The sequence below is a fragment of the Carassius auratus genome, chromosome 34 (genome assembly GCF_003368295.1).
Source record: "Carassius auratus strain Wakin chromosome 34, ASM336829v1, whole genome shotgun sequence".
In the NCBI taxonomy this organism is placed as follows: Eukaryota; Metazoa; Chordata; class Actinopteri; order Cypriniformes; family Cyprinidae; genus Carassius; species Carassius auratus.
The window spans coordinates 18,748,683-18,771,021 of NC_039276.1; the positions used below are offsets into that span (position 1 = coordinate 18,748,683).

At 40.2% G+C, this 22,339-nt stretch overlaps 2 protein-coding genes across 2 annotated transcripts in view; one reads left to right on the plus strand and one right to left on the minus strand.

Annotated features, from left to right (window-relative positions):
• si:dkey-11f4.14 (uncharacterized) overlaps nt 1–22,339 on the plus strand; it is a 52,161-nt gene that overhangs the window by 11,394 nt on the left and 18,428 nt on the right. The gene's annotated exons all lie outside the window — the stretch shown is intronic.
• On the minus strand, nt 17,790–20,976 carry LOC113053448 (T-cell surface antigen CD2-like). The gene is made up of 5 exons (XM_026218467.1): nt 20,791–20,976; nt 20,012–20,299; nt 19,623–19,868; nt 19,139–19,261; nt 17,790–18,878 (listed from the first exon to the last, which is right to left on the minus strand). The coding sequence occupies exons 1-5, from the start codon at nt 20,846–20,848 to the stop codon at nt 18,718–18,720; spliced, it is 876 nt and encodes a 291-aa protein (XP_026074252.1). The 5' UTR covers nt 20,849–20,976; the 3' UTR covers nt 17,790–18,717.

Consider the following 22,339-nt stretch of genomic DNA (forward strand, 5'->3'; position numbering starts at 1 on the left):
TCTATGTGCCTTGTACAGAACAACCTCCTGGACAGCAACAAATCTGTCTTCAAAAGTGGCAACTCAACTGAGACTGCCATGCTCTCAGTTACTGAAGCCCTGCGACTGGCAAGGGCAGCTTCAAAAACCTCAGTACTCAACTTACTGGACCTGTCCGCTGCTTTTGACACTGTTAATCACCAGATTCTCCTGTCCACCCTCAGAAAGATGGGCATCTCTGGAACCACACTCCTGTGGTTTAAGTCCTACCTCTCCAATAGATCCTTCAGCGTGTCTTGGAGGGGTGATGTTTCGAAGTCAAAACAACTTTTTACTGGGGTTCCTCAAGGCTCAGTACTTGGACCACTTCTCTTCTCCATCTACATGATGTCATTAGGATCTGTCATTCAGAAGCATGGCTTTTATTTTCACTGCTTTTGCTGATGACACCCAATTCCACTTCTCATTCCGACCAGATGACCCGACGGTAGCTGCTCGCATTTCAGCCTGTCAGCTTGTCTGAGTGGCATTTCTAGCTGGATGAATGACCTTCACCTTCAGCTCAACCTTACGAATAACTCCTGCTGATTCCAACTAAACCATTGTTTCATCACAACTTCTCTATAGAGCTGGGTTCGTCAACCATAACTCCTTCCAGGACAGCAAGAAATCTAGGAGTTGCAATGGATCATCAATTAAGCTTCACCGACCACATTGCTACAACGACCTGGTCCTGCATATTTGCTCTGTACAACATTAGGAAGATTAGACCCTTCCTGTCATAGCAAGCCACCCATTTTCTTGTCCAAGCTCTTGTTCTCTCCAGACTAGATTATTGTAATGCTCTGCTGGCGGGCCTTCCTGCATGTACTATCAAGCCTCTGCAATTGATCCAGAATACAGCAGCGAGGGTTGTCTTCAATGAGCCAAAAAAAGCTCACATTACTCCTTTCCTCATCAGGTTACACTGGCTACCAGTAGGCGCTTGCATCAAATTCAAGTTACTAATGCTTGCCTACAAGACGATCACTGGCACGGCACCAACATACCTAAACTCACTGGTTAAATCTTATGTGCCCTCCGGAAGTTTGCGCTCAGCAAGTGAACGACGCCTTGTGGTGCCAACCCAAAAAAGTTCTAAATCCCTCCCACAGACCATTTCCTGGACTGTGCCCCGCTGGTGGAATGACCTCCCAATCTCAATTCGTGCAGCCGAGTCTTTACTCATTTTCAAGAAACATCTGAAGATTCATCTTTTTTGCCAGCACTTAACCAAACCTTATATTCAATTATGAAGGCTATATCGATTAGCAGAGCATTTTAAACTTAATTCTTATAAAAATAGCCGAGATTGTCACACCACCATGTCTGTCCAGCAGAGGAAAACAGCGAGCACAAGGCCTTCCACAACATCCTCCTGATTTCCTGCTTATAATTAGCTCAATGCTATCAGCTGTGTCTGGCTTATTAGAGTGACGTGCATTCTTAATGGGATATATCGCCCTCCAAAGGGCACTTTGGTGTGAAAACAATCATGTCCAGCATATTGAAGGGTCATTCCAAACTGAAGTGCTCAAAACTGGTCACTTTAAAGGGCCCTACGGAATGAAGGATTTCAAAGGGTACAACTGATGGATAATTTGGTCCTCCCATGATACTTTGCGCAGATTCTTTGCATGATGACAGCACCTTTGTGTGGGCACATGATGATGACGCATAAGGAAACTTCAAGAAACAGTTGTTTGGTCCCCTTCACCCTTCAACCCTTCAAAGCTCTCACTCCGGATTATGGCACAGAGATCAGCCCTTCTGAGTCGAATGCAGGGTGAGTGTGTGTATGTGTGTAACTTTGCTCAGTCTTGAAGTTCTTTTGTCTAAGCAAATTTTGATAAATGCATCTCTTGGGACGTGGGACCCATGCTTGGAATATTTAGAAGGAGTTTTCCCAGATCTTTTTGACCTTGATATTTGGCAAATATTCTTCGTTTTTGGACTTTTTGCCGGCAAGTCACTGAGGATCTGTTCCTTTCTCAGTCCAGCTTTTGATGCTTGATTTGTTGTGCTTTTTCAACAAGTATTTTAAGTAAAGACTCTCCGTTTTCCTCAAATTGCAAATTTCAGTACACAGTGCCCCATAGCGTAGTGGTTAGTGCTCTGATCTTCCAGCTATGCACTCTGGGTTCAAGGCCCTGTTGTGACAAAGATGAGTAGTCTATGGGTGCTTCTCAATATCCCTCCTCATCTCCTTGTTCCTCCATCCTATGACCCGGAAACTGATCGAGCACAGCCTTGAAGGACATCTCAATTGTCTAATTGCACCGCAAGGATCGAGGAGGCTTCATGAGGAGCAATGAGTGAGGATACCAGGTGTATCCTATGTGCAAGTCTTTTATCGACTTAACGTAAAAATTCTTCTCCTCCTTCACATCTGTTGTATTAAGTTTGATTTATATTTTACCTTTTTACTTCAAATACACCATGCATGTCATGAATTTCAAACAGGGCATCTTGCTTTATTAACATTTATTTTGAATGTCTTAATTAACAAACTTTAACAACATAAGAGCAGAACCCTTAAATCACATCTGATGACACTTTGAAGTAATGCTGAAGGAAGCGAGGATAAATCATTTCACTTGATTCAAGTCCTCCATCCTTATGTCTTTTCCTTGCGTCATTCCCTCGCATCCTGAAGAGGTAGAGCTAAGACACGAGGAAAGGAAGCGAGGAAAGGAAATGAGGATGCACAAATAAGAATTGGGAAGCACCCTATATCTGCCAGCAAGTGACAAAATGATGGATGACTGTGACCTTTGACTTAATAATTATTTACATGTGCCCTTTGACATTATAATAATTTCCATATGCGAAACCCGGTGCACGTGAAATTCTTCCGTCACCCTTTGAGCTCTGGGGGATGAAATGTGTTGTTTGTTCAGTGACCAAGTGATGAATGAGATCCCTGAAGAATGTGATTGTAGATTTTATGGACTGTTCCCATATCCGGACTCATCTGTGGACACATCTGTGTGATACGTGACTGTCGTATTAGTTTGGAGTCTTTAATGCTTGCATTATCTCTCTGTACTGGTCTGCTCATCTCTAATGATTGTACATTTAATCATTTACCATCTTTGGGTATCAACAGCTCCTTTGAGTCTCATTCAGTTACTGTTACCTACCCTCTTAAAATACATTTTGTTGTTGAAACATCACTTACCCCTCGACATGTCATCTTTCAACGTAACCTATGCACACTTTCACCCTCCCGCCTATTTGCAATCGTTTCATCTTCACTTCCTTCCCCTAAACTGTTTGCATCTTTGGTTGGTAACAGTACTATTCATACTTTCCGCTCCACTCTTACATCTTGTTTAGACACTGTTTGCCCCTTATCTTCCAGGCCAGCCCATAACACGCCTTCTGCCCCTTGGTTATCTGATGTTCTACGCGAACACCATTCTAAGCTTAGAGCTGCTGAAAGGGTGTGGTGCAAATCCAAAAATACAACTGACCTTTATGTGTATCAGTCACTACTATAATCCTTCTCCGCTAATGTGTCCACTGCTAAAATGACATACTACCATAACAAAATTTACAATTAGTCTAACTCTTGCATGCTTTTTAAAACATTTTCCTCACTTAGTCCTCCTCCTCCCCCTCCTGCTTCATCTCTAATAGCTGACGACTTTGCCACATCAGTGCACAATTTTCAACACCACAATCAGTCAAGCTCATATCACCAGCAAACATACACTCATTTACATCCTTCCCTTCACTCTCTGAGGCAGAAGTCTCAAAACTCATCCTTTCTAATCACCCTACTACTTGCCCGCTTGATCCTATTCCATCTCATCTCCTTCAAGCCATTTCTCCTGCAGTTGTACCTGCACTCACTCACATCATCAACACATCCCTCCACACTGGTAATTTTACTTCATCATTTAGACAGGCTCGTATAGCTCCACTACTTAAGAAACCCACCCTCAACCCATCTCTTTTTAGAGAACTACAGTCCAGTTTCCCTTCTTCCTTTCATTGCAAAAACACTTGAACGAGCTGTGTTCAACCAAGTCTCTACATTTCTCACACACAGCAACCTCCTTGACAGCAACCAATCTGGCTTCAGAAGTGGACATTCAACTGAGACTGCCTCGCTCTCAGTTGTTGAAGCTCTAAGACTGGCAAGAGCGGAATCCAAATCTTCAGTAATTATCCTGCTTGATCTGTCCGCTGATTTTGACACGGTGTGGCTGGGGAGGCGTGGTTCAGGGAGGTCTGCGACGGGAGAGAGAGTGAAGAGATGAGCAGTGGTAAGTGGTACAAGTGACAAAAAACAAGTAACACCTGTTTCTTGTTATAGTGATTGCCGTGGGGAAGCGCTATTTAAGCTGCCCGAGGATCGGCAGAGAGAGAGAGAGACCTGAGGACTCGGGGAAGGACGCAGCAGCAGCATTGAAGCACAAGAGTGAATCCTTAGTGGCGAGTGAACGTGAATGTTTATGCGCATGTGGCAGGACTTTGTTTTCTGGTTCATTTTCCTTTTAAGTAATAAAATCTTTCTCGAGCCTCAGTATGCCAACCCTGGTCTGCTTCCTTCACATGCGAAGAAAACGTGAACCAATGAAAACTATCAACCCTACTGGCAAAAGGCATCTCAGGAACCACACTTTAATGGTTTTAGTCTTACCTATCAGATAGGTTCTTTAAAGTATCTTGGAGAGGTGAGGTGTCCAAGTCACAACATCTAACTACTGGGGTGCATCAGGGCTCAGTTCTTGGACCACTTCTCTTCTCGGTCTTCATGGCATCATTAGGTTCTGTCATTCAGAAACATGGCTTTTCATACCACTGCTATGCTGATGACACTCAACTCTACCTCTCATTCCATCCTGGTGGTCCGACGGTAGCTATTCGCATCTCAGCTTGTCTAACAGACATTTCTTGCTGGATGATGGACCATCAACTTCAACTCAACATTGCAAAGACAGAACTGCTTGAGTCTCCAGCAAACCCATCGTTTCATCACAGTTTCACCATCAAGTTAGGCACATCAACCATAACTCCTTCAAAAACAGCTAGAAGCTGTAACGGAAACAGGTCAATTTAGCTCAAAGAGAATCATTTAAGATTTTAAAGGGAATTTGAACAGAATCACTGTTTCACGGCTGGTCACTGAGACGCCCTGCGATTCACTGAACGAGCCGTTTAACATCAAATCTGCGCTGGATATTATTTTCCAAACTATAGTGAAAACACTATCAATTAGCACAGTAACAAGATCGGCAGTTTAAGACATTAACTTGTAAGCACAAAACACAAGATACTTCTCTTTTCAATATGAATAAGGCTTTATTAGATAAATCTACGACATTTAAATTAATCTAAAACATAAACGCACTCAATAACACATTCACACAAGTTGCAGGAAGATCGAAAGTTAGGGAAAGATGAGTTTAAGAGAATGGAAATATGGAATCCCAAGTTTACAGCAATACGTTAAATTGCATAGACATGAACAACCATCAATCACGTAATTAGCCCTTGCATTGAGTTCCTCAATGAGGTTAAAATTATATTAGATACACCAGTAAAGGTCACAGTCTGGAGGTTACTTGCGTCTCCTGTGAAAAGTTGTCGCTGATTGGCTGGAAGTTCAGTAGTAGTTGAAGTGACGTCTTGGGAAGCCCGTGGTTGTTGGTCGTTGGCTGAAGATGGAGTTGTGTGGCTAGTTGAAGTTGAAACGGGTACCCGAGGTCAGGCGTCGGAGGCTCAACGTTACAAAACTTAACTCAGAACACGAAACTCTCAAACGGAAAAGAAAAGAAATAAAGTTTGACGAGACAAGGTGGTGTTTCTTCTCGTCGTGACTAAGAAGCACGCTGGAACCACGCTTAAAGAACAGTGATAACAAACAGCATGGCTAAAAGCTAAAGCTAGGTAGCAATGCTACAAGCTAAAAGCTAAGAGCAGGCATGACTAGTAGCAGAAGCAAAGCTAACAACTAAAAGCAGGATTTTATGGTGTCCTAAGTATTTAAACTGGCCTGTTGGCCACACCTCAAATGTTGTCTTGACCAATCAGATATTGTCTTGGCTCGGGGTATCATAAATCATATGTTTATCTTACCAAGCATGTGGTCCGAATTTTCCCACTCTTGCAGGGTCTAATTTTGGGCATGATTTCTATAACCAGGTTACGATATATTTGACAAATAAATGATTGTCTGGTCTAATTCAAGCAAGCAGATTCAATCACACACATACCAAACATAATTATGAATCCTTAAGCTATCCCCTAGTTATTAAAAGACATACACAATAAGTGATTATAACATGATAGTCAAATGTGTGGGTTACATATAAATGAATATGTAGTGAAGCGATGGACTGATTCATCTATAAGTCTTTTTGAGTTCATTCTGGTCCATATATATGTACAAAAGACAGTTTCTTTGTCATTCTCTTGACAAAAACTTCTGTGGAGACCAGAGGTTCAAAGCCCTTCCCCCTTAGTAATTTCAGTCTGGTTCTGCTGGGTGGGGGAAGTCAATGGAACTTGTCCAGTACTCTCATGGGTTTTCATGTGATGTCCAGCGTTGGATTTCAATTATGAACAACAAATTTAACAATCTTTTCTGCAAATTAAAATTGTCAATAATTGTTCTAGTGTTGTTAATGTTGAAAGCTGTTTTGTGAAAGAGTTGGTTGGTCATCTTGCTTGGTTCTTGTGGCACTAGAACTGATTTATGACTTCCTGAGGAATTTGGCTCCGTGTTTCAAACACAGCTTTGATAGACTCTTTAATTTGTCTGGTTCGACTCATTTCTGTTACAAAGCCTTGGAGTTATGATTGGTGATCAGCTGACTTTCTCAGACCACATTGATAAAACTGTCCGATCCTGCAGATTTGTTTTATTCAACATCAAGAAGATCAAGCCCTTTCTTTCGGAACATGCTACACAACTCCTTGTTCAAGCTCTTGTTCTGTCCAGGCTGGACTATTGCAATGCCCTCTTGGCAGGTCTTCCAGACAGTTCTATCAAACCTTTACAATTAATCCAGAACGCGGCAGCAAAATGAATTTTTAATGAGCCAAAAAGAATACACATCACACCTCTGTTTATTAATTTGCACTGGCTTCCAATAGCTGCTCGCATAAAATTCAAGGCATTAATTTTTGCCTACAAATCTACCACTGGCTCTGCACCCATTTACTTAAATTTGTTTAGGTGATAAAACCAAACCTCTCCAATCCGGCTTTGTTTGTACCATGATGTTGTTCATCATGCATCAGTGCAGTTATAATGAAAATTTATAGTGACAGAGACTCAAACATGTAAGTTCAGATTTTTATTTTTTTAAATCGTGCAATCTTTTGATACTACAGCTTATTTATATTTCATTATCTGTATACATTAATATTTATTTAAAATAAACGATTTACAATAACTGTTAAACTAAACTTGCTTGTTTGTTAAAGATAAATAATAATAATATGAATCACAACAATTATATAAATCATAAAAAGACTCAGTAATTATAATTTAAAGCCAGAATTTATCTTTTTTTTTTTTTAGCATTAGTGACCTATAATTAAGTAGTGTTCCTGTGGCTCAATTGGTAGAGCATTGCATTAGCAGCACAATGTTGTGGGTTCTATTCCCAAGGAGCACATGTTGGGTAACAAATTTTAGCCTGAATGCACTGTAAGTATATTTGGATAAAAGTGTCTGCTTAATGCAAAAATAAAAATTATAATAAAAAAAATATTTTGGAGCAAGATAAACTGGAGTGACTTTGTGTCAAACATGTGTCACTTCTCTCACATCTGATTGGTCCAACTTCAGTTTGAGATATCTAATCCAGAACATTACCTGCCGTGGAGTGTAAGTTACTATGGCAATGAATGCCGCTGAAAGCCAAGCCTCTTAAGTGGTACTTAAAACCCAGGTTTGGTGCAAATTTACCTGGCTAGCTTGCTGATCTAGCTTCATGGTACTAGGCCCCTGGTTATTTTCACAGACTTCAGTATTTGTTTGATAACAGAATGCTATGTATTCCCAGGTGGAAGTAATCACATTGAAATTTTTATGATGTCTCATACAAACTTTTTACAAATATAAATTGGTGTGATTTACAGCAGAGTGGCCCAGCGGAAGCATGCTGGGCCCATAACACAGAGGTCGATGGATCGACACCATCCTCTGCTAAGACTCTTTTAACTTCTAGACATGCCTCAATTCCCAGAAATGGGGCAAGAACCACAGGTTGGCCATGAAAAGTTTAGCCCTATCATAGTCATTCATCCACAAGACTCTCTGTGTGTATTTTAAAGAGGTCCTGAATAAAATTGATAATTTACAGGGCATGTTAGCTATTGGATAACAGCTTCAGTGGCCTAGTGAATAAGGAACTAACCTAAGCCAGGGATTGTTTGTTATAGTCCAAATTAATTCCAAGTTCAAGTTCATTTTATTTATATAGCACATTTTATTTCAGCCACTGACTGACCAAAGTGCTTTACAGAACCACAAGATGACAGACAGAAATGGCAGAACAGTATCAGACTCATCAACATATATGAAAAAAAATGTCAGTATCAGACTTAGATAAAAGGAAAAACAGCATCAGACTCAATAGAGAAATAGTAAAACTAACCAACCTTAGTTAAAGGCCAAGGAAAATGTGTGTTTTTAAAAGTGACCTAAAAGACATCACAGAAGGGGCTATTCTAACTTCTAGGGGCAAATTGTTCCATAACCGAGGCCCGACCACAGCGAATGCTCGATTTCCCTCTGCATTTGAGTCTGGAATCTGGGACTAATAGCAAGTTCTTGTCGCTTGATCTCAGATTTCTTAATGGAGTATATGGTTGTAGCAATTCAGATAGGTAGCTTAGTGCATGGCTACATAGAGATTTATATACAAATGAAAGGATTTTAAAATCATTTCTGAAATTAATGGGTAACCAATGAAGAGACCTCAGAATTGGGGTGATAAGGTCACTTTTTCGACTATTTGAGAGGAATCTAGCCGCAGCATTTTGCACTAATTGGAGACGAGCAATTAGAGTTTTTCGAAAGTAAAGTGAATTGCAGTAGCCCTTTCACACTGCACGTCGGACCCGGCAAATTGCCGGAACATTGCCGGGTCGCAATGAAAGCAATGACGTCCCAGGATTGATTCCGGCATTGAACCCGGGTCGGGGACCTAGTAACATTTCCGGGTTCAATCTCGGGATGAGCGCTGTGTGAACAAAAGCCAGATCTAATGCCTTATAGTAGTGATGACGCACGTGACTCTTTTACCAGCTGTTTTGAAAAAAGATCAACGTTCGCGTTTGTAATGAAGCAGAGATCAGTTATTTCCTCACTTTCTGCGCTTACGCTGAGATCGTTTGCCAGCTTCAGTGAAAGTATAACATGCCTAACGTTTTTAGGCCTAGGTCGAAGGTGGCAGCCTGAGGATTAACAGTGGGCCCAAAAACGATGATCTCTGTCTTGTTTTCATTTAAAAATAAAACATTTTGGTCCAGCCAAACTCTAACTTCATCTAAAAAACTTAATGATGAAAGGGCATAAGGATAATTTCTCTTGATTGATACATACATGTGTGTGTTGTCTGAGTAACAGTGAAAGGATACACTATGTCTCTTAGAATGTTGCTCATTGGTAACATAGAGAGAGAGAAAAGAGACGGTGCTAAGATAGATCCTTGAGGAAGACCACAGGTTAAATGCGCAACGGAAGAGGAACAATTTCCTAACTTTACTCTGAAAGTTCAATCCAAGAGATAAGACTGGGACCACTGGAGGACGATACCGTTTAGCCCCACACTACACTCTAGTCTGGATATCAGGATAGATTTACTGACAGTATCTGTGACGATGTGTGTTAGGGAAAACACAAGGAGAGGGTAGATCCAATTGCAAGTATGATTTTAATTACAAAAAGGGTAATACAAAATAAACAGTCTTGGGAGGCAAACAAAACAAAACAAAAGAGGAAACTGGATGAAACGGAATGTAAAACTCGGAGGAACGAGAAAGCAGGGGTAAGTCTCGGGAGACAAGAACATATCACACAAAGGGTAAGGACTCCATACAAACAGCAGGGAAGGACAGCTATTTATAAGGAGACTAATGACAATAGATGGCTTGCACCTGTGCGATTAACTGGAGTGCAATTACTGTGAAGACAGGACCAGACTAGAGAAATTATAGTGCCTATGGTGAAGTGCCTAAGGAGAAGTGAGCTCACTAGGGAACACCCAGGAAAACAGAGACTGACAGCGTGACATTACTCCCTCCCCTACGGAGCAGCTGCCAGATGCTCCACCTGAAACCCAGGAAAACCCAACAGATAAGGAAGTAGGAGGGAGGTGGAGCGGCGGCGGAGTAGGGGGAGGGACGGAGGGTCAGAAAACAGAGACAGGAGAAGCAGATAGAATGAAAAGACAAAGACAGGACAACCAGGTAAAATGGAAAAACAAAGACAGGACAACCAGGTAAAAATGGAAAGACAAAAGACAGGAGAACCAGGTAAAATGGAAAGACAGAGACAGGACAGCCAGGTAAAATGGAAAGACAGAGACAGGAGAACCAGATAGAATGGGAAGACAAAGACAGGGCAACCAGGTAAAATGGAAAGACAAAGACAGGAGAAGTGTAACACAAAACAAGGAGTCCAGGAGGGTGGTGGACCAGCAGAGGATCAGGGGGAGGGACGGAGGGCCAGGTCCAAAGAAGGAGACAGACAGAAAAGCAAAAGAAAACAAAAACACAAAAACATGGGTCCATAAAGGACATCACGTGATGCCCCCCCGTGCGGAGCCGAGGACCACCACACCCATGTGGTCAAGGCAGAAACCCCTCCAGGGCGGAGCGGAAGACCACCACGTCCTCGTGGTCGAGGCCGGAGTCCCCCAGGGCGGAGCGGAAGACCCCCACCTCCTCGTGGTCGAGGCCGGAGTCCCCCAGGGCGGAGCAGAAGACCACCACGTCCCCGCGGTCAATGCCAGAGTCCCCCAGGGCTGAGCGGAAGACCACCACGTCCTTGTGGTCGGCCCAACGGGAGGACGAAGATCACCGGTGACTTGACTCAGTCCTTGAGAATCCCTGGTGACTTGACTCAGTCCTCGAAGATCACCGGTGACTAGCCTTGTCTCTGGAAAGTCCATGGTACCTAGTCCTGACTCTGGAAAGTCATCAGTGACTAGCCCCGACTCTGGAGAGTTCGCTGGAACCTGACTCGACTCTGGAGAGTTCACTGGAACCTGACTCGACTCAGGAAGGTCAATATGAACTAGCCCTGACTCTGGAGGGTCAACGGTAACTAACCCTGACTCTGGAAGGTCAACGGTGACTAACCCTGACTCTGGAGGGTCTATGAACACCTGCCTCGACTCTGGAGGGTCAACCGGAAACTGACTCAACTCTGGAAAGTTGACGGGCACCTGACTCGACTCTGGAAGGTCAACAGGAGCCTGACTTGACTCTGGACAGTCAACTGGAATTTGACTCAAATCTGGAAGGTCAACAGGAACTAGCCCTGACTCTGGAGGGTCAACGGTAACTAACCCTGACTCTGGAAGGTCGAAGGTGACTAACCCTGACTCTGGAGGGTCTATGAACATCTGACTCGACTCTGGAGGGTCAACAGGGAACTGACTCAACTCTGGAAAGTCAATGGGCATCTGACTCGACTCGAGAAGGTCCACAGGAATCTAGCTTGATTCTGGACAGTCCACTGGAATTTGACCCGCCTCTGGAAGGTCAACAGGAACTAGCCCTGACTCTGCAGGGTCAACGGTAACTAACCCTGACTCTGGAAGGTCGAAGGTGACTAACCCTGACTCTGGAGGGTCTATGAACATCTGACTCGACTCTGGAGGGTCAACAGGGAACTGACTCAACTCTGGAAAGTCAATGGGCATCTGACTCGACTCGAGAAGGTCCACAGGAATCTGGCTTGATTCTGGACAGTCCACTGGAATTTGACCCGCCTCTGGAAGGTCAACAGGAACTAGCACTGACTCTAGAGGGTCAACGGTAACTAACCCTGACTCTGGAAGGTCGAAGGTGACTAACCCTGACTCTGGAGGGTCCATGAACATCTGACTCGACTCTGGCGGGTCAACCGGGAACTGACTCAACTCTGGAAAGTCAATGGGCATCTGACTCGACTCGAGAAGGTCCACAGGAATCTGACTTGATTCTGGACAGTCCACTGGAATTTGACCCGCCTCTGGAAGGTCAACAGGAACTAGCACTGATTCTGGAGGGTCAACGGTAACTAACCCTGACTCTGGAAGGTCGCCAGTGACTAACCCTAATTCTGGAGGGTCCATGAACACCTGACTCGACTCAGGGGGGTCAACCGGGAACTGACTCAACTCTGGAAAGTCAACGGGCACCTGACTTGACTCGGGAAGGTCAACAGGAATCTGACTTGATTCTGGACAGTCCACTGGATTTGCCTTCCTCTGCAGTGGCTCCGGACTGGCGGCCATCTTGTGCAGTGGTGCTGGCTCCACAGACGTGACGTGACCAGTCTTGGGAATCTCTAGAATTCTTGACAGCCTGGCGAAATAATCCAAAAAGGTCACCGTTGCCTTCTTGGGCATAGGCGCTGAGCTGGCAGCCATATTGCACTGTGGCACTGGACTGGTGGCACCCTTGTGCTGTGGCGCTATGCTAGCCTTGGTCTATCGTCCTAGCACAGGGATGGCAGCCATATGGTGCTGTGGTGCTGGACTGGCGGCCATCTTGGGCGTAGGCGCAGAGCTGGCGGCCATCCTGCACGGTGGCGCTGGACTGGTGGCCACTTTGTGCATTGGCGCTGTGCTGGTGTCCATCTTGCCCCTTGGTGCTGGTTTGGCAGCCATCTTGTGCTGTGGCTCTGAATTGGCGGCCATCTTGTGTGTTGGCGCTGAGCTGTCGGCCATTCTGCACTGTGGCGCTGGACTGGTGGCCACTTTGTGCTTTGGAGCTGAGGTGGCAGCCATCTTGCCTCGTGGTGCTATGTTGGCGGCCATTTTGTGCACTGGCGACTGGCGGTCATCTCATACAGCGGCGCTGACTCAGCCGCTTTGCATCTCCTTTCCCCCCTATGGTCATCATGGAAACATGGCGGCTCCCAACTGAATCCCGTGTAAACGGGAGCCCACAGTGGAGATCGCTGTCGGAACTCCTCTCGACCGCTTGCTCCGGAGCGACCTCCCCTGGTCCCCCGGAACACCACTAGGCGGGAGCTCTCAAAACCATTTCTCTCCCGCTTGCTGGCTGGGGAGGAAATGGTAGTAGACATACTGCTGGATCTTTGGTGATGGAGTCCTTCTGTGATGATGTGTGATAGGGAAAACACAAGGAGAGGGTAGATCCAATTGCAAGTATGATTTTAATAACAAAAAGGGTAATACAAAATAAACAGTCTTGGGAGACAAACAAAACAAAACAAAAGAGGAAACCAGATGAAACGGAATGTAAAACTCGGAGGAACGAGAAGGCAGGGTAAGTCTCGGGAGACGAGAACATATCACACAAAGGGTAAGGACTCCATACAAAAAACAGGGAAGGACAGCTATTTATAAGGAGACTAACAACAATAGATTTCCTGCATCTGTGCGATTAACTGGAGTGCAATTACTGTGAAGATAGGACCAGACTAGAGGAATTATAGTGCCTATGGTGAAGTGCCTAAGGAGAAGTGAGCTCACTAGGGAACACCCAGGAAAACAGAGACTGACAGCGTGACAGTATCAAAAGCTGCTGATAGATCTAAAAGCACAAGAGCCACAGAGTCACCAGTATCAATGTATAAATATATTTAATTTAAAACTCCCAACAAGGCAGATTCAGTATCCTTGAGCAGACTTAAATCCAGATTTAAATTTTTCAGAAATATTATTACACTTTAGAAAAACTGAAGCTGGTCAAGAACAACTTTTTCCAACACCTTCAAAACAAAAGGTAATGCAGAGATAGGACAGAAGTTATTTAGCATGGCAGGATCCAGTGAAGGCTTCCCGGGACACCTTAAGGGCAGCAGGGATGGAGCCAATGATGAGGCACTTATTTATAAATGACACCAATCCTGGCCCTACTGAATCAACAATCAATTTTAGAAACTTAGTAGAAATTATGTCTAGAGAGTAGGACGAAGGTTTCATATTTGCTATAATTTCTTTGAGGTGATTCAGAGTGATTGGCTGAAAAATATCCCAGGTAACAGAATTCAGCAACTGACTAGAGTGTTCAGTATGAGATGGGCTAGCTTCACATCTCAGATTAGATATTTTGTCAATGAAAAATCTCAAGAAGCTTTCACATAGCTCATCAGAAGCATCAGACATTGTATTTACTGGAGGGTTTATCATAGAGAATAGAGTGGTCTAGAGAGGTTTGCCATAATCATTTCAGAGAAGTTCTGGTAAGTTCTGGTTCATTCTGGTAAGTCGACAAACTGGCTTTAAACAGTTGAAGTGAAATTTATAGCTTGTCCTTTTTCCATTTGCACTCAGCCTTTTTGCTAACTTGTCTTAGTCGACGAATATCCACATTGAGCCATGGTTCTCATTTGGGCTTAGGTTTATAAGCAGATTCATTTAAGTTTCATTTAAGGCATTCAGCCAAGCAGAGCTTAATTCAAGTTTATTTATGTAGTGCTTTTTACGAACAACTTTACAGGAAATACAATACAATAGCTTATACAGTAGGTGGCCAGCCTATCTGGGGCTTACCGCCGCGGCACTGTAATTCAGTCGCATGTTAAAATCATTCGCAAAACTACCGCCAGGTGGAGCAAAGGGACGGATTGCGAAATGAATATAATTGTAAAATGAGATAAACGAAGGAAGTAAAACAACAATAACATTACGATATAACATTGTAACATATATGTTGTAAACATATATATTTTTTTTTTTTACAATTTGTTAATTTTTAAAATGTAGGATAGTCTTATACTACAGTCTACTAAACAAAAATTAAAAGACGACCTTAACACAAAGGATCATATACATGCTATTTTTATTAAACAGTAAATAAATATAAGGCCTATATATAAGCTAAATGTTTTAATTTAATTTTCATTTTGGTTCATTCTTGGTTTAAAAAAATCTTCAGGTTCCATATGCGGAGCGAAATGGAAACGGTCCAGCATTTAGCAATAATTATGACTAGATTATTAAATCTACTAGATTATTTAATGATATAATTTGTAATGAATAAATTTATATTAAAATAGAAAATAATACAGCATAGAGGCATTATCATGAGTGAGGCTTTTGGAACCCATAATGTATCTGCGTATCTAACCACTCTATCTACACAGACAGACAAATATTTATTATAAATATTAAAACATTTGTTCTCATGTATATGTACAAACAATTTAAATACTCAGGATATTCTGGAGAGAGGTCAGGTAATGTGGTGAGCGTGGGTTAAAGCTCAAAGGTCAGTGTGGCTTTTGGTAAGCCATTGTAAGTAACACTTGTGGTCAAGTTGTTGTATGTGCTACTATTACTTGTTGATGCAGAGGATATGGCTGTTGGCTCAGGACCTCAGTTATACTGCAGTGACCTACTGCGACACACACACAAAGAAGATGTCACACCGATACACAATGATTTTACAGAGGAAGGAAGAGAAACTTTTGTAATGTCTGTATCAAATGCAGTCTTAAATATGGTGAATCCAACATAGATTGACCAAATGCTATATCTAGTGGTGCTAATCTGCATAGTTTTTGCAGGTGGAAGTTGAGTGTGGTCCTCTATCCAGTGTTGAGGGCGTTTGTCAAACTCAATATTTAAGAAGTTACAGTAAAGCTATACCCTAGCAAGAATTTGTTTCTTTTTGTGTGTGTGTTTGAAAATTATCAAGCCAAGGTTTCAACAAAAAATATTGTGTGTAAATGTACTGTGTTCAGCATTGATTATAATAAGGAATAATACATGATGGGCCTAAATGAATAATAATAATAGATAATAAAAAATGTTCTTAAGGTCCAGATCAGAAGATCAGAATGATTTCTAAAGGATCATGTGACACTGAAGATTGTGATTCTGAAAATTCAGCTCTGACATAAGTATAAAGTAAAATTTTAAATTTAAATTTTAAATCCATATACATATAAAATAAAAAATAAATATCATGTATAGTGAACATACAATTACAAATAAAATGCAATTATAATAAATTGTACATTTACTTGAGGATAAAAATTCTACCTCAGCTAATGTTGTAAACATTACTATGATATTAAAGGTTACAGTTAACAACTTTAAAATTTAATTGCTATCAATTTTTTTTATATATATAATAATCAACACTCAAAAAAGTACACAAAAATGTAAATTGCACTTTTAAATAAATCCTATTTGTTATTGAAATATAATAATTTACACAGTGGCCGTCATAACTTTTTATGACAGATTAATTTAAAAATAAAGATTTGAGACAGCACTAACAGGTTAAGGAAAATATCATGAATAGACTAATATTTAGTGAAAGGTTCTTCTCTAAATGTTCCTCTAGCAAACAAATTTGCTTTGTAAACACTGAATGACTTGCTCGAGGTAAATGTAATGCCAAGTGACCTTTTGTTTAATGCCTAACTACATAAAATACGCAAGTTGCGTATAGGGCCCCCAAAACACCTGGGTCCCCCTTGCTCTCTGTCAAATCATGTAAAGTGCCAATGTTTCATAATATACAGTCAGCATATTGCAAGGATATTGAGCTGTGAAAGACACACTGATTGAAACAAAGACAAGTATAGCATAGGCCACTTTGGCTGCATAAATGGACAAATGCACAGAAAAAAATATTTCACGATTGAACAATAAATAAAACTGGAAGTTTCAAACTAAGTTCAATATTTGATTAACTAGTGGCTCATTGTTGTGCTCTCTGTAGACAATTACAAGCCACCCTTGACAGCTTATCTTCACATTAATCTCATCACATCCTCTCTGTCAAACAGGCATGTTTTAAAAACCTTCCACAAACTGCAACAAAGATAACATAACCAACATGCTTTGATCTCTTGAGAAGAACACAGATCTGTTTTTAATGAATAGATTGGGTGTTAAATTGAGAGAGCACATTTGTGAGTTTCACTTCAGACATCAAAAGCGAGGAAATCAATATGCAATCAGGTCAACACACTTTTACTGTTTAGAATGTTTGTAATGTGTGCACACTTAAAAAGTGTGCTCAACTACCCATGCTATTCTTATTAATTATAATATTATTATTAAGTTGGCTTTAAAAAGCCAATTTACTGAAATCTTATTTAAACTTCTTCTTCTTCTTCTTCTCACAAATTTTTAAATGTATCTCCTTATAGACTTTTAAAGTTACTACCACCAAACTCCGTTCAGACCTTCAGACTGGTCTGACTCGGGTTGTTATATCTTCTCTTACTGATCTGGCTTACCCTTTTCGTAAACTGGACTTCACCTAAAATCTCATAGAAAACTTTTATACAATAAGACTTATGATGTATTTTAGCTGTCTACTGCCATAGCAAAGCTTAAAACTCCCTACTGAGAATACAGCTAAATGGTCACTTATGGTCACAATTTTCATAATTGTGTTTAATGACTATAATTGTACCTTTTAAATGATTTTGCTAAATTACATTTTTGAGGCTATAGAAGAGTAAGTGTAGTAAGTCAGGTGTCATAATTCTAAAGAACTGAGTAACTGTGTGTTTGTGAAATCATTATTTTAATAAAATAAAAATAAAAAATCATAATTATTTTATTATTATTATTTATTTATTTATTTCTGGAGCACATCTCACAACCACAATTCAATAACATCAGGTAAAACCGGAAAAGTGCAAGAACAAGTCTGTTGTGCTTGCATGTACAAAGGTGGGGTCGCAGAGCCCAATCACAAAACATCATGTAGAACTGCACATACTCTACGGAAGTGACCTAGATTCAGTGGAATGATTTCTATTTGCAAAGGAGTTTAAATCAATAGCAAAAAATTTGCAATCATCAAGCATACTATGTAAAAGTATGAGAAAAAGTGTTGAACCCCCCCTTCAAAAAAATAAAATAAAGCAAAAAATAATATAAAGATTATCAATTATCATAAAAATATCAAGAGTTAAAATAAAAACATGATCAGATGCTTCTGAATCTTTTACATACAATTTTCTTATATTTCTTTTTTTTGTGCATCGTTTAGTGAGCTTAAGAGACCCCCCCAAAAAAATTATTTTATTTATTCGTTTTTATCATTTAATTATTACTTAATTATTCCTAATTTTTGTGACCAATAGTTTATATGATCAATTTTATACAATATACAATATTACATTCAGCAATGGTTATTTATTTATTTAGTTTCAAAAGAGAGACAATGTATATTAATCAAAATTTATGAATGTGAATGTACCCATATTAGCTCGACGGCTAGTTTTCATTGGTAGTCCCTTTGTGTCTTGGTTTTAGTCTCAATGTCTTTTGAAGTCTGTTTACTCTTAAAAATAAGGGTGCTTCAAAAGGTTCTTCAAGCGATGTCATAGAAGAACCATTTATGGTTCCACAAAGAACCATCTCTTTCTCACTTTTTTTTTAACGTTCTTTCTCCACAAAGAACCGTTTGTGAAACAGAAAGTTTCTTCCGATGTTAAAGGTTCTTTCTGAAACCATTTAGACAAAAGGTTATTCTGTGCCATAGTGAAGCACCTTTATTTTTAAGAGTGTTGTTCTCTCATGGGGGTCCAACACAAGGAGGACCTCGGGGGTTGGGTAAGGGTGGAAGAGGACGCTGGCTTCTGGAAGGCCTCGGCAATGTGGTTTTCTGCATGTACTGCTCATCAGGCAGAAAATTGTGATAGGGCATTAGAGATGTAAGCCGGTACTCTTCTTCCTCTGCCCAACAAAGAGATAAATATTTGGTATTGAATTACTGAGAATTGACGAGAATTATTCAATATTTCAGAATTTGTGAATATTCCAGTGAAGATTCAATTTTATTATTATCATTTTTTTTCATATAGCATTTTTGCCTCTTCTATTCTCATTTGTGTCATTGTGGAACACACCCACACTGATTGACATCAGTAACACCTACAAATACACAATCTCACCTGTTCTAACTGTGAATACAAAATAGTTCACTGGAAACACACCTTTTGCTTTCCTCTTCTTTCGTCTGCAGTAGCGGCAGACACAGACTAGGCAGATGATGAAGAGTATGAGGAGGACACTTCCTCCCCCTGTAAGGATCACCAGCATCCACCATAAATCTAAGCCTAGAAATTTACAAACAAAGTATATTATAAAAATTTCCATCACCATTATTTATCATTTCAGCAATTGTAAAATGATGCAAAAACACAATTTCACTTTCTACAGTATAACATAAATAGATAATATACTGATATTTGCTACAAACTGATTCCATTTTATATAAACATTCAAAGTTAATAAAAGTAGCTTTGTGATGACAACTCTATGGTATGAAACATGATTTAGTGTAATAAACAATAAACAGCAGTTTTATATAGACCTTTAAATGGGTTATAAACTAAATTTAAGAGTCAAGTTTTTCATAGAAAAATTTTCATGTCATGCATGAGAATTCATATGTCAAATGATTTTGATACACTGGACCTGTGTCAGAGCACACTGGCTTAACCTCTTTTGCTGACTTGTGTCTTCCCATGTGGCTGACTGTGCATGAGAAATTATTTCCAGATTGTAGCTCAGATGAGCTGATGTGTAAAACAGTGTGTGTCACATTAGCCTTCATGCCATTTTTCATCCAGGACACAACAACTTCACTGTAGTTCACTGCACAAGTCAGATTTACTCCTTTTTCTATGCACTCCACCAAAACTGTGGGTTCAGGTAATGGCTCTGAAATGCACACAACAACAGCAAGTCGTATTGTTAAAACACACTTAGTCTTGCATGACTTCAACGGGCAAATATAGAGGAGAGAAGTGACATCTGACCGAAATGCATGTTTGAATAGCAAAAGAACACAAGCTAGTACGTACCCAGTACACAGAGCTGTTGTACAGTTTGCTTTTTTAAGGTTCCATTTGTATTATAGATGATGCCCTTGTACTCCCCAGAACTGTTTTTCTGTACGTTCTCCAGTATCACAGATCCATTTTGGGTAACATTGAACACATTGATCTTAACTTGTGAATGTTTTTTAAAATAAACTTTCCTTTCATTATGTGCCCATCTTAGTTCATCATCTTCAAGTAATTTTGCACCTTCAAATGGAATAATAACTGTATCACCCACAGCTGTGTAGATGCATGAAGATGCAAATTTACCTAAAAAACATTGATATAAAAATGTTTGAGCAAAATGATTACATTAATTTATTAATTAATTAATTTATTACATTAATACAGTGAGAAAAGGCTGCTGTTTGTTGAGTTTCAAACACACTGTCACCTTGACCTTTATATTCTAATGAAATGATTTGATTGAACACAATTGTGGGAAAACGACAATGAAAACGTTTTTTCTCAAAAGAACGGATCTCACATGACAGGAATATGACTGAGCAGTTAAATGTGATTGATTTCTACTTGCAAAAAAATAAATAAATTGTTTATAAACAAATTATCTGTAAAAATCAGAAAAAAGGTGTATGTTTCTGTCACACATTTTTTGAGGACAGATAAAATAAACCAAAATTTGACCAAAAACCATGCAAAATATTTTTTATTTGGTTTACTAATAATGGACTAAGTAGATGACGAAGAGAACATTTGTGACATTTAAGAAAATATATAATTTAACAACAACAACAACCTACCAGGGGAGAACATGAAGATTAAATTGATGAGGAGAGTTAATGTCAGCTTTTGCAGCATTTTTCGCGCAGATTTCTTAGTGAGTTGTTCTGTTTTAAGATGACGGGCTCACAATGGTACAGTTTCCTGTGTGGGCATGTCTGGGAGCGTGTGTGCGTGCGTGTGAGTGTGTGTGTGGGGTGAGTGCCAGTCAGAACACTGCCAGTAATTCAGTGTACTAACTGAGTATTCAGAGTTTTGTGTAGATTCCTGTAAATGTATCAATTTGTTCTTCAGTCATTATTAGATTATTATAAAGGCCGACTTGTTTTTTAAACATTAATTAAATAAAACACTTCATTTAAAAATAATGTCTATGTGTTTTAATCGACATATTATGTATGTTATGTTTTAAGTGGTACTTGTAGTTCTTATTATGAACACAAGATTACATACAAACAAACGTTTAGACACAAACAAATGCTGATAATAAATTTTGTGAATAGGTCATAGCCTTTTAAGAAATGTAACACATTACAATATAGTTATCACTGAGCAGAGACCAAAGAGTCCCCAGCCTTAGTCCCGAGATGCTGGGCTTGACTCAAGCCCTCCCGTGAATGTCTAGAGGATGAATGGATGGACCATAGATAGGCTTTGTTTACATTTTAACACATATTTCATTCCCTGAACTCATCATGTTGTGTTTTCCCTCCATGTGTTCTGTGTCCCATGTTGATTGTCTCATTCCATGCACCTATGTTTACTAATTACCATCATCATCATCATCATCAATCGGCCTCCGATCAAGGTAGGTTGACAGTCGGTCACTAATTTTTTTCCATTTTTTGCGGTTGCTGGCAGCTTCTCGTAGTTCGCTCACTGTTGCTGGTACTTATTCCTTACTGATGAGTTCGCCAATATATTAGTGGTATAACTTTCGCGCTATGCCTCGACGTCATTTGCCATGCCGCTGTTGTGGCGGATACAAGACATACTTGTTGATCAAGTCGCTCTTATGTCTTAGGCAGTGTCCTACAAATCTTAGCTGCCTCTGTTGTACTTGAAGAACGAGTTGGTTGCGGCCGACTATTTCATAAATCTCTTTATTGCTCTTCTTGTCCAGACGCTTTATGCCAAGCATGATTCAGTAGCAGTTGGTGGCAAAACTGTTGAGTTGGTCCCCCTAGTATTTAAATTCCTGTCTTTGTGTCTTTCTTCTGTCTGGTCTACTTCGTGTAGACCGTGTATGTACTGTTTTTCTTTTGCAACAGATAAGCTATCATTGTAAATCTTTTAGTATAAAAAGAATACTATAAAAAATGTATTACACTCTGGGTTTAGTGGCCAGGTTATTTCCATCAAATATTTTTTCCCTCCCAATTAGGTTCCCAATAGCAGTTCAGTGGAACAGGATGTGTAGTCACTGTCTCAGTGCAAGTCTCAGTGCAATGCTGCCATCTGGAGGAGATGTGAAGTGTGTCGAATGCAAAGAAATCTTGTAATCCTTAGGTTTAAAGTACTTATTGTTAACAGATACTATAGCAGATGTACAGGTAAATGTGAAGCATG

Coding starts and splice junctions, on each gene's coding strand:
- LOC113053448 (XM_026218467.1), bottom strand. CDS start 20,848: ATGCTGCAAAAGCTGACATTAACTCTCCTCATCAATTTAATCTTCATG. Junction 20,300..20,790: donor AATCTTCATGTTCTCCCCTG/GTAGGTTGTTGT, acceptor AATGTTTTTTAG/GTAAATTTGCATCTTCATGC. Junction 19,869..20,011: donor ACAACAGCTCTGTGTACTGG/GTACGTACTAGC, acceptor TGTGCATTTCAG/AGCCATTACCTGAACCCACA.